The sequence below is a fragment of the Octodon degus genome, unplaced genomic scaffold (assembly GCF_000260255.1).
Source record: "Octodon degus isolate 3935 unplaced genomic scaffold, OctDeg1.0 scaffold00007, whole genome shotgun sequence".
Taxonomy (NCBI): domain Eukaryota; kingdom Metazoa; phylum Chordata; class Mammalia; order Rodentia; family Octodontidae; genus Octodon; species Octodon degus.
In genome coordinates this window covers 18,557,789-18,568,809 of record NW_004524583.1, presented here as the reverse complement: position 1 = coordinate 18,568,809, position 11,021 = coordinate 18,557,789, and the positions used below count along the sequence as shown (strand labels likewise).

At 46.1% G+C, this 11,021-nt stretch overlaps 1 protein-coding gene across 3 annotated transcripts in view; it reads left to right on the top strand.

The window, feature by feature from the left end:
- The window catches only part of Syne2 (spectrin repeat containing nuclear envelope protein 2), a 225,010-nt gene that overhangs the window by 136,335 nt on the left and 77,654 nt on the right, over positions 1-11,021 (top strand). For all 3 annotated transcript variants that reach the window (XM_023702960.1, XM_023702961.1, XM_023702964.1), the window contains 5 exons: positions 1,806-1,907; positions 2,902-3,021; positions 3,160-3,360; positions 5,083-5,256; positions 6,643-6,774. In XM_023702960.1, the coding sequence (XP_023558728.1) occupies positions 1,806-1,907; positions 2,902-3,021; positions 3,160-3,360; positions 5,083-5,256; positions 6,643-6,774 (729 nt within the window). The remainder of the gene's footprint in view (positions 1-1,805; positions 1,908-2,901; positions 3,022-3,159; positions 3,361-5,082; positions 5,257-6,642; positions 6,775-11,021) is intronic.

Here is an 11,021-nt window from a genome sequence, read left to right as displayed (position 1 = left end):
TAATTATTGTAACACAGGAGGGTTTTTATTTTGATTTCTAGGTGAGGGAGTCAGTAAAGGTTTTTTCCTGTACGTGTGAGGTAGGTTCACATGGCAGTCCTCTCTGGTGGACTGGGGAGAGAGGGACTTGGGCCGAGAGGCTGGTGGAAATTACTAAACTTACCTGAACAGTAAATAAAATCTTAAAGATAAAATAGATACTGTGAAGAGAAAGAAACTGCTCAAAAGGAAAGAACAGCTGAGATGAGGGGAAGGAGAATAGGAAGAAAGATAGAAAGGATTGTACTGCTAATTTCTATTGGCTTATTCAAAGGAACACTTAATGCTTTCTCTTTTTTTTTTTTTAGCCAATTTTACATGCTTGTCTCAGTTACTCTTCTCCCATAGCTGGGACAAATATCCAACACCCAGAACTAAGGAAGGAAAGGTTTATTTAGCTCACAGTTAGTGGAGGTTTCAGTCCGTACTCGGCTGGCTCCAAGGCAGCGTGGCACATGGCTCAGAGCCATGAACTCTGCTCATGCTGGCAGCAAAGAACAAGAGCAAAAGGAGAAGCAGCAGCTGTGGCAGCCACTAGCCTCTCTCCCCTCCTCACATTGTAATGCAGATTACCGACCCCAGCGTCAGGGTGCAGCACTCACCCCCGAAATAATATATCACAGACTCCAGAAGCCGTCCCATGACTGCGTGAGGCTTAGGGGTGCGGGGGGACAGCTAGACACAAACCATAGCGATGCTTATATCTGGTAATCTGAACAACTACTTTGAAGATAATATGGAATGTAACAACCATTGTTGATTTCCTCTATTATCTTGTTTTGAAATTCTGTATCTTTTTTGTTTTGTTTTGTTTTATTCTCTTTAAAAAGAAAGGAAGGGAACTCAAGCCACTTATGAAAAGTCAAACCTAAATCTCATCAGACTTCTGAAATCCATGTAAAACCGACATAGGGGAAGGAACGTGTTAAATAGCACTGCCGGGATGCAGCTCTTCCAAATCCAAAATCAGTTACTCAGGTTTTGTTTTTGCACACAAATCCAAGAAATAAAACAGAAATAGGGAGTGGGAAGCTGCAGGCTTAGTGAGTTGGTAAGAAATAGTAATCTTACTATCGTGATAGAAAGACCTCATCTGGATCCCACTTAAAAAAAAAAAGGAAAAAGAAAAATTATAAGTAATTAGGGAATTGTGAGCCCTGTCTGGATAGTTCGTCATACTAAGGAGTTGGTATGAATTTTGAGAGGAATGTGTTGGGGTTGTTTGTTTGCCTATAGGGAAGTTCTTCAGTTGGCAGTACTGGGGATTGAACTCGGGGCCTTGACACACCGAGCTACATCCTCAGCCCTTTTATTATTTATTTTGAGATAGAGTCTCACTAAATTGCTAACTTGCCCAGGCTGAGCTTGAACCTGTGATCCTCCTGTCTCAGCCTGCCAGAGGGCTAGAATTACAGACGTTTGCCACCAACTCTGGCTATATTGTAATACTTTGGAATGGAGAGAGCTTTATCTTTTGAGATACCTACTACAACATACTGATTAAGTAACTTGGTATCTGGTATTCGCTTCAAAGTATTCTGATGGAAGAGAAGTTAGATACAGTCCAGAGAGCCAGAGAGCAGCGTGAAGGGATGAGGGTGTCAAGACTTGTGGGAGCTCAGTGATGTGGTCTGGGGGTTCCTCTACCTGTATATGTGTGAGATTTCTGGTATCAGAAAAATTGTAAAAGCTCAATTAAATTTAAGAAAGATGATGAAGGGCTAAATGAGATTGCTCAGCTTCCTACATTTATCTTTTCTACGCAGAATGAGATAAAACGACTATATGATCACGTGATCAAGAGTAAGACAGCCCTTCAGCAGTCCTTGAATGAGATCAGTGGCCAAAGTATTGGTGACCAGCTCCAGGTAATCGATCACAGTGACTCACATTGATGTCACCTGGATCCCAGAGTCCTGGGTGCATCCCCGGGGCGTCTGAACCTCCTTCACTCTGAGAGCAGGAGCGGGGTTTGAATTAGTCAATAAAATGGCAATGATCTCTAGTGGCCTTTAAAGACGCCTCTCAGACACATGTGCTGAAACAGGGAGAGATGTTCTCATTATCAGCCTGACAGGAAGGTGACCAAGCCCAGGCTGCTGAGGTGTCAAGAGGCCTTCGTCTGCTTGGGGGGCACTGGCTGTTCCAGCCTCCGGGGTCACTTGCCTGTCAGAACCTTATACACACTTCTGCTCCGGAGCCAGTGGACTCCACTTATTTAGCAAATCGTGACTGAGAACCTGCACGTAGTGATTGCTCTGCGGGCTCGATCCTCACTGTTCCTAAGAATATAAAACTTTCTAATGCATGAAAATGAACATACTGGGCTGGTGAGATGGCTCAGTGGTCTAAAGCACCTACTTAGAACAAGCTTAGCAAAGCACTGGGACCACGGTTCAATCCCCCAGCACCACATGCCAGCCAGCCCGCCCCCTGGTGGGCTGAGCTGGCCACACACACACACACACACACACACAAATAAATAATGAACATACTTGTGGGAGGGGGGACCTCCCAGTGCTGTGAGTAGTCGAAAGTCCATTGGAAGCTGCCTGTGCCTAACGCAGAGTGCTTCTGTACAAAATGGTGCTCACTGTGTGTTTGAGAGGCACAGGTATTGGCTGCTGACTTGAAGCACTGTGGAGGTGCAGGTCGGAGCCTGTGAAGGTGTGTGGGTTTCCTGCACTGGGACTGTATATGTGAAAGGTGTTAGGTACAGAGGGCCACATGGGTTCCCTGGGAGATGGACAAGGAGTGCTCGAGGTGAGGGAGGAGCATGCAGGACTTTCCATTTTCCTCTCACTTCTTTAACAAAAAGTATTTCTCTGAGGCTTTTCTTGTTTTGTACCATCTCTCCCCTAGAAAGCAGACGCATGTACAGCAGAGCTGCAGAACTTGGAGAACCGCGTGGCCAAGCTGAGAGATGAAGGGCAGAGACTGGGCTTACCTTCCACAGTCCTGCAGGAGGTGCACAAGTTAGAGGTAGGGCTGAGGAGGGCCCACGCCGGCACTGGCATCGTGAGCAGGAGGCCGTGCTCTTCCAAGAGGCCTGGGAGGGTTCTGCCTTGGAGTTGTTTTCTTGGTTGGGTGAAAAGGCCTGTGTACTCCTCTGCCCTTCAGGATGTACTCGACAGCATGTGGGGCATCCTCAGAGCCAGGTACTCAGAACTCAGCAGCCCTTTTGCCTCCGAGAGCCAGCTGGATGCCTTGCTGCAGGGCCTGGGTGAGCTGGTCAGTATCGGGAAGGAGAAGCTGGCGCAGGGCCACTTACAGCAAGCCAAGAGTAAAGCTGCCCTCCAGGCCCAGCTGCAGAATCATAAGGTAAGACCGAGCTGTCAGATTCTCTTTGTGGGCCTAAAAGCTCAAGACATTTCTGAGCTTAATGGTACTATCCACTTTCTTCCCTGGTGAAACATGCACCATTCCTTCTTGTACAAACCTGTGTTGAAGCGCAGCAAGAGCTTGGGAAGCCCTAAGAGGGTGATGGTGGGGAGAGCAGACCAGTTCTTTCTGTTCAGCTGAGTGAAAAGACAGACATTCATCAATGAGACTTAAAATTTATGGCTAAATGTCAGATTCATTCTATGGGAGCATTAGTAGAAGAAATTGACGTAGAATTGGCAAGGTCTCCTGAGAACTGGAGTCCTAAGGAAAATGCACTGTTCTCTAGTATACAATAGTAAATCCTTTCATTTTGTATTCATTTCATGACTTGGTTTTTTTTTAATATTTATTTATTTTTATTTATTACATTTATTTATTGTGTGTGTGTGTGTGTGTGTGTGTGTGTGTGTGTGTGTGTGGCCAGCTCAGCCCACCTGGGGGCGGGGCTGGCTGGCATGTGGTGCTGGGGATTGAACCGTGGTCCCTGTGCTTTGCCAAGCTTGTTTCAAGTAGGTGCTTTAGACCACTGAGCCATCTCTCCAGCCCCATGACTTATTTGTGATCATCAACTAAAATATGTAGCAACCTAACTGCTGATAATAAGGAGCATAAGACGTAATCCCGGGGCCAGGGAGATGGCTCAGTGGAATAGCGCTTCCCTGGCAAGCACAAGGGCCTGAGTTCAATCCCCGTTTCCGCCAAAAAAGAAAGCCGTCTCCACCTTCTGAAAGCTCATGGTCTAGGGCCTTTGGTTGGTAGATCTTGGTATAAGAAAATCAGAAGGTGAACACTGAATAAGGAATAGAAGAGAGGAGGAGAAAATAATATGGATTATCTTACTGTGTACCCAGCCCTTTCCTGGATTCTGTGGCAAACCCTTTCAAGTGTATTTGTCCTTTTGAACAAGTAGAGGATATTTCTAGGGTAAAGGGAGGGCTCTCCAAACAACCAGAGGAGGGACTGTGTGAACAGAGCCTTCTTCTTGAATATTGGAAGTACAAACAAGGCCAGGTCTAAGGACCCGAATCCCCGGGGCTGGGGAGATAGCTCGGCAGTGAAAGTGCCTGCCCGGCAAGCGCAAGGTCCTGAGTTTCATCCCCAGTACCACATGCCCTGCCAGCCCAGAACCGGAACTGAGTTCAAATTATGTAGTGAGACCCAGTATTAAGAAAAAATTGTAAAAAAGAGGACCAGAATCCCTATCGGCCTCAATTAGTAAATTCCCTCTGCTTAGTCACCCTCTTCTGTTGAGCGCCGCGAGAGCAAGGGTTTAAGCGCTGCCTCCGACGGGTATGTGGGCGGCTTAAGTTCACACAGCTGCGGATTCACGCTGCTCTAATCCATCAGCACCTTCTAGTAAAGTATCAAAACTCAAACCAGCTGAGTTAGATTTATCAGGACACCAAAATGGACTCACAATAACATTATTTTGTGGGAAACATTACTTAGAGATGGTACTTCTTTATAATTTCTTAAAAGGCCTTCTGTTTTAAGAAACTTAGGAATCCATTTCAGTTTTCTTTTTATTTTATACACTGTGCTGCTTATCTGGGATCGTGGATTATAAAACAGAAACAGCTGAACAGAAAGTTGAACTGACTTGGTTAGAACAATTTTAACAATTTAAAAATAATATTAAAAACTTCTTACCTGTTGCAGGTGTTTTTCCGGAAACTTGTTGCCGACATGCTGTTGATCCAGACATACTCTGCCAAGACGTTTCCTTCTTTATTACAAAAGAGAGAGACATTTTGGGCAGAACAAGTAACAGAAATTAAGTCCCTGGAAGACAGGGCTCAGCAGTGTGGCACGAGGCTTCAGGGTTTGCTGCAGGTACGTGGCTTTGTGGCCTCTGTCCTTAGCTCAAAGCCTGACGCCTCCAGCGTCAAAAGCAAGTGTGTGTCCTTAAGCTGGAACGAAGCAGGGGCATGACAGCGAGGAAGGTCAGCCTGGGCCTGGCGCTCCCTGCCACCCCGAGACAGCTCGCTGGGATTTCTCCTGCGCAGATCTGGGCATCTGGCATCTTTCCCCCATTTAGTTTCACATCATTTGGCTTAAACGGTTACTGGCTGAGAGATGGCACTCCATTCACAGAGAGTCCATGGCTGAAATGGATCGTGAAACTCTTGTCTCAGTTCAAAGAAAAATTAAGCCTGTCTGATGTTCCTTTTCAGTTTTAAGGTTTCTACCCCTAACTTAGCAAGCCTTTCATGGTCAGTGTTAGCACGTAAAGAAAATTTAAAGAAAGGAATGAAGTGTTCACCTTGGCAACTTTATTTTTTATATTTTTTAACATTTTATTTTATTTTATATTTTTGGTACTGGGGATCGAACTCAGGACCTTGAACTTGCCAGACAGGCACAACCTTGGCAACTTTAGGAGTTATTTTATGTTCACACGATTTATTTTCTAGTTAAGGTGCCAAGTTGATATTTATAGTAATATATCATGGTACTTAAGACAAACACTTGGGCCGGGGAGATGGCTCAGTGGAATAAGCACTTCCCTGGCAAGCACCAGGGCCTGAGTTCAATCCCTGGTTCCGCAAAAAAAAGAAAAGAAAAAAAAAAGACAAACACTTGGCAGGACCTGTGAAAGCCAGGCAACCCACTACTTGAATAGCAGTTGCCTGGCAAGCCGAGGTCCTGAGTTCAAGCCCTGGCATAAAAAAAAGAAAAACAGATACCAGAAGTAATGAAGTTACTGAGTTTCCAGGGATAATTTCTAGTATCAGTGACTCAGCCGTGTGGTATACTGGGACCCAAACAGGGGAGCTTCTATGGAGATGGGGAGCAGGGCAGACCGAGATGAAGGGGAAGGTGGCAGTGGAGAGGGCGCAGCCTGATGGGAGATCCTGCACAGAAGATTTTCAAAGCAAACTCTGCCTTTGCAGAAGGAGAAAGGCTCTCCTGTGACTGCCAGGTCTCTGAGAGGTGATTTATTGTTTTTAACTTCTCCACCATTCACCCAGTTTGACCCTGCAAACATAAAACATGAATGGCAACTGGATTTCTCACAAACCCATCCTCAGAAGCGGTGGAATCGTTTCCCTTAGACACCAAGCTCTTACTAGAATGAGGGATATTGCTCAGGCCCACCTAAAATCTGTGCTTCAGTTTTGTGGGGCTTTGGGGTTCATTTTTGGTTTGGTGGTTCACTGTGCTTGCCTGAGACTGAGCTAAAGAAGGACTCCCTCTGTGTCGTGTTGTTGATTCTAGAAATGGGAAGAATTTGATGAAAACTATGCTTCCCTGGAAAAGGAGCTGGAAATTCTTGTCTCGACACTGCCTTCTGTGGGTCTGGTGGAAGAAACCGAGGAAAGACTCGTGGAGAGGCTTTCGCTGTACCAGGTATCTTTGGACTAGGTTCATGGATTGCGGAGCTAATGATTTGAATTAGGTTAAAGTAATGTTTGGTGTGCATTGAGACCCTCCTGAAAGGAGAGGGGTGTCCCGATCCAGCGGGTCAGTCAACGAAGGTCACCTGGGGGAGGAGCGGGGAATTAAAGAGGGGACAAAGGACAGGAGACATGAAGAATGAGGACAAGACAGGATTCTGATCAAGTCCCATTTATTCAGGGGAGGTGCTGGGTATATATAGGGGGTGATGGAATGAGGAAGTCTCGGATCTTGGGGTCAGCAAGTATCTAGGCAATGGGTGAAGGTGCAACCCCTGGGGCATAGCACGTGTGATTCACGGGGAATGGGCAAGGTGAGAAGGGCCATAAACTTAACTCAGCAGGGGAATAGAATGGATACCGGTTAATGGCCTCCCGCAGAGGGGGGACCTAGAAATGATCAAAGCATGTTAGTTGTGTGTACAAATCTGCCACGGTGAAACCCATTCATCAGTAACCAGTTGCTAAAAAGCAAAGAAAACAACGTTTGTCACACTGCTCACGGGCAGACATATTCAGAGAGGTGACAGGCTCGCATAGCCGCACTTCTGGCTTCAGCTGAAGGCCGTGGCTCAGGCCTGGCTCCTTGCAGTCACTTTCGTGGCTTTCCTGTCCCTCCTGTCTTGGTGCAGAGCAGAGGAGCAAGCCAGGTCTACATTGCTCTGGGCATGCGCTCAGCACACCGGTAGTGGGCCGCACGCCGCACACAGGCGGAACTGTGCGAACCCCTAGGCCTCCAGACAGCTACGGGGCTTCACTGCTTCACTGACGTCCCAAGTGGACACAGCCTATGAAACAGGATGTTACCTGCCCCTAGCATTATAAAAGACTGTGAACTTTAAAACTTTTCTTACATCACTTTGAATCTTGTCATTATTAAAGTTTTTGTGTCTCTAGTGTCAATGCCATAGAAATGCTAAGACCTCAGTATGGTTTTCAGGGGGCACTGAGAACGTGACCAAGGCAAAAATAAGTTTAAGTTTCTCAACAGAAACTTAGGTACTTCAGTCTTCATTTTAAAACGCCATATATACTGTTAAAATCTGCATTGCAAACTAGAGGTAGGGTAGTTTTCTTTTTTAAATTTTGAGATTAGGGTCTCACTAAGTTGTGCAGGCTAGCCTTGAACTTGTGATCTTCCTGCCTCAGCTTCCCAAGTAGCTGGGATAACAGGCATGAGTACCCTACCTAGCCCCAACTATCCAGTGTAAAACTTCAAAAACAGGTTTATTGCCTAGATAGAGTACATGAAAAAATGAAAGCCAGAAATAATGACAGGACCCTAGTATTCCTGGGGACATGTCAGCCCCTGTCAGGAACATTGCCCAGAGGCTGGAATGGCACTTTGTACTCTCTCAGTGCCCCAAAGACCTACGATAGGTAGACTTGAGCATCCCCGGGTGAGGGTGGGTACTTGTCGAAGGATACAGAGTGCAGTTGAGGATGACACTGTAAGCCACATGGTGTTGACGGTGTAATACTAACCAGTCTAGTAAGAACCTAAGAACCTGTGTTCCCACATTTAAACTATTAGTATGGCTGTATTATATTTGAATCTTTTTTTTAAAAAAAATTACAGGCAAGTGCAGGAACACAAGTTCAATCCCCAGCACTGCATGCTGTGCCAGCCACAGAAACCAGGCATGATGGCACACACCTGTAATTCCAGTGCTGGGGAGGCTGAAGCAGGAGGATCACTACGAGTCAGCTGTGTAGTGAGGCCCTGTACCAAATACATAAAATAAAATAATTTTTCTAAGACTAAATAAATTTGCCCTGATATAAAAAAGATCCATCCCCAAAGCCCTCCTCATGAGGCTAGTCTATCCTTGGAGGAGCCATGGAGAGGTTTGTGTGTGTGAACCACATTGCCACCCTCACCGGTGGACACCTGTGGCTTAGGCGCGTGGCTGCTAAAACTGCTGTGTTCAACCATTTCATGCCACCACCCGCCCGGGAACCAACACAGTCTATCTTCCATTTGTAAAAGGGAAGAATCTAAAGATAAAGTGGTTTAGAAAGCCTCAATGTAAGTGTAAGGATTAGAAGACCAGAACTTTTTTTAAATTTGTGTTAAACATTTTTTTTTTTTTTAAGCTGGGTGTGGTGGTGCACACCCAGTACTCAGGAGACTGAGGCAGGAAGATCGCTTTGAAATGAGGCCACCCGGGGCTATAGAGGGAAGATCTCTTTTTTCTTTCTTTCTTTTTTTTTTTGCGGTACCGGGGATTGAACTCAGGACCTTGCACTTACCAGGCAAGTGCTTATTCTCCTGAGCTATCTCCCCCTCCCTTATAGTGGAGATCTTGCCTTAACCCCCATCTCCATTTTTCCCCCTATCTTTAAGTAGATTTGGGTAGGAGGGAAGGAATTATAAATGGGAATACCGAAAAGGAGCTGGGACTTTTGATAATTTGTAAAAAGGTTTAAGTTTATTAGAAAACAGCTGAAGTTCTTTTTTGTTAACTTATTTTTAAAGATGAAACCGCTGTCAGGATAAGTGGCATTGGTTGAACCCAGCTTGGAAGATAATTGCCAGGAGACAGAGTTCTCTTCAGGGGGTCATGTATTTTCAGTTCTGAAGAATTTTATTCTTTTCATAAAATGGATTTAATAGTATGCTGTTTTAATTTATTCTTTTAAAGTTCTCTTTCTAACAAAACCTTATATTACAAGATGTCTTATTCTTCTCTCCTTGCTGGGACAAGTACCCGACACTCAAAATGAGGAAAGGAAAGGTTTATTTAGCTCATAGTTACTGGAGGTTTCAAGACACTGGAGGAGAGGCTGGGGCGCTGCAGTGTCCAGGACGACCCTCTCCACAAGCACAGGCCAGCCAATGTAAAGGTTCATGCCTCTCTGGCCCCGCCCTTGGGCCCCGCCCCTCGGGCCCCACCCCTCGGGCCCCACCCCCTCAGGCCCCACCCCCTCAGGCCCCGCCCTGGTCCTCAGGCCCCGCCCTTCATGCTACACTGTGCCTCTCCAGCTGTGTCTGCCCCATAATTTACATGAGGCTTTGGAGGGACAACTAGACACAAACCATAACACAAGACTCTAGAAGTGATAATTTCCCTTAGTATTTTCATGCTACAGATACTAGAAAAACACTTTCCTTTTCATCCCCTTTATGTATGGCTGCAGTAGTGCAAGGCCCAGAGGCCGGAGTGAGGACCCTAGCTGTGTCTGAGTTGCCGTAGGGACCCAGCAAGGGCAGGCCTGGCACAGCTCCATGAAGTGGGCTGCGGGCGGCAGCGGCTGCTAGGGTCAGCTGCTGTCACATGAAAATGCTCCATCTTCTGACCGGTTTTCCAGAGGCCCTGGAAATCCTGATTGCTATAGCTTATGCAAGCTGTATGTGACATGTTATGATTTTCAAGATAATAGCTAGGTCAAACAAAACCTGTCTGAAAATCAAGAAGAGTAACACATGCCTATAGGTCCAGCCACTTGAAGGACTCAGATAAGAGGCCCCCAGGGGGTAAGTGTTGAAGGCCAGGCTGGGCAGTGCTGCAAGATCTCATCTCAGACAGACAGACAAGCATTAGAGAGAAAGAGACAGAGAGGTGTCAGGCCTGTCTGAGTATGGCCTCTGGACTGCCAGTTTGTTTTTGTTTTTAAATTTTAGAATTATCAGATCTGAATCTTCAGATTAGAGCTGAGGATGGAGGTCAGTAGTAGAATGCTTGTGTAGCACTGCGCAGAGCCCTAGGTTCAATCTCAACATTGGAGAGAAAAAAAAAAGAAAAGAAATGAATCTGTAGGGCCAGCCAAATAGCTCAGTGGATTAAAGTGTCAACAAGCAGGCACAGGGGCCAGAGGTTCAATCCCGGGATCTGCCGTGCCTGCCCTGCCCCCAGGACATGCTGAGACAGGAAGTGAGACTGCGCGTGGTGTCACATGCCTGTAATCCCAGCTTTTAGGAGACTGTAAACAGGCAGATCACTATGAGTCTGACCTAGTAATGAGACCTGAGCCCCCTGTAGACCCTTCCCTAAAATACAGAAAAAAGAATCTGCAGAGTTTTGGCCTCTTGTCCAGATGAGGTAGGTCTTGGAGCTGGTCTGTTTTATAGATGGTCACACCTTGTTGCGAAAGGCGATCAGCAGCCTCTCAATCATGTATGTCTCTCCAGGCTTGGAAAGAGGGCAGGTATCCATGCTTCTTCAGGATCCCGTGGTGTAAATTTTTAAAGCAAGTACT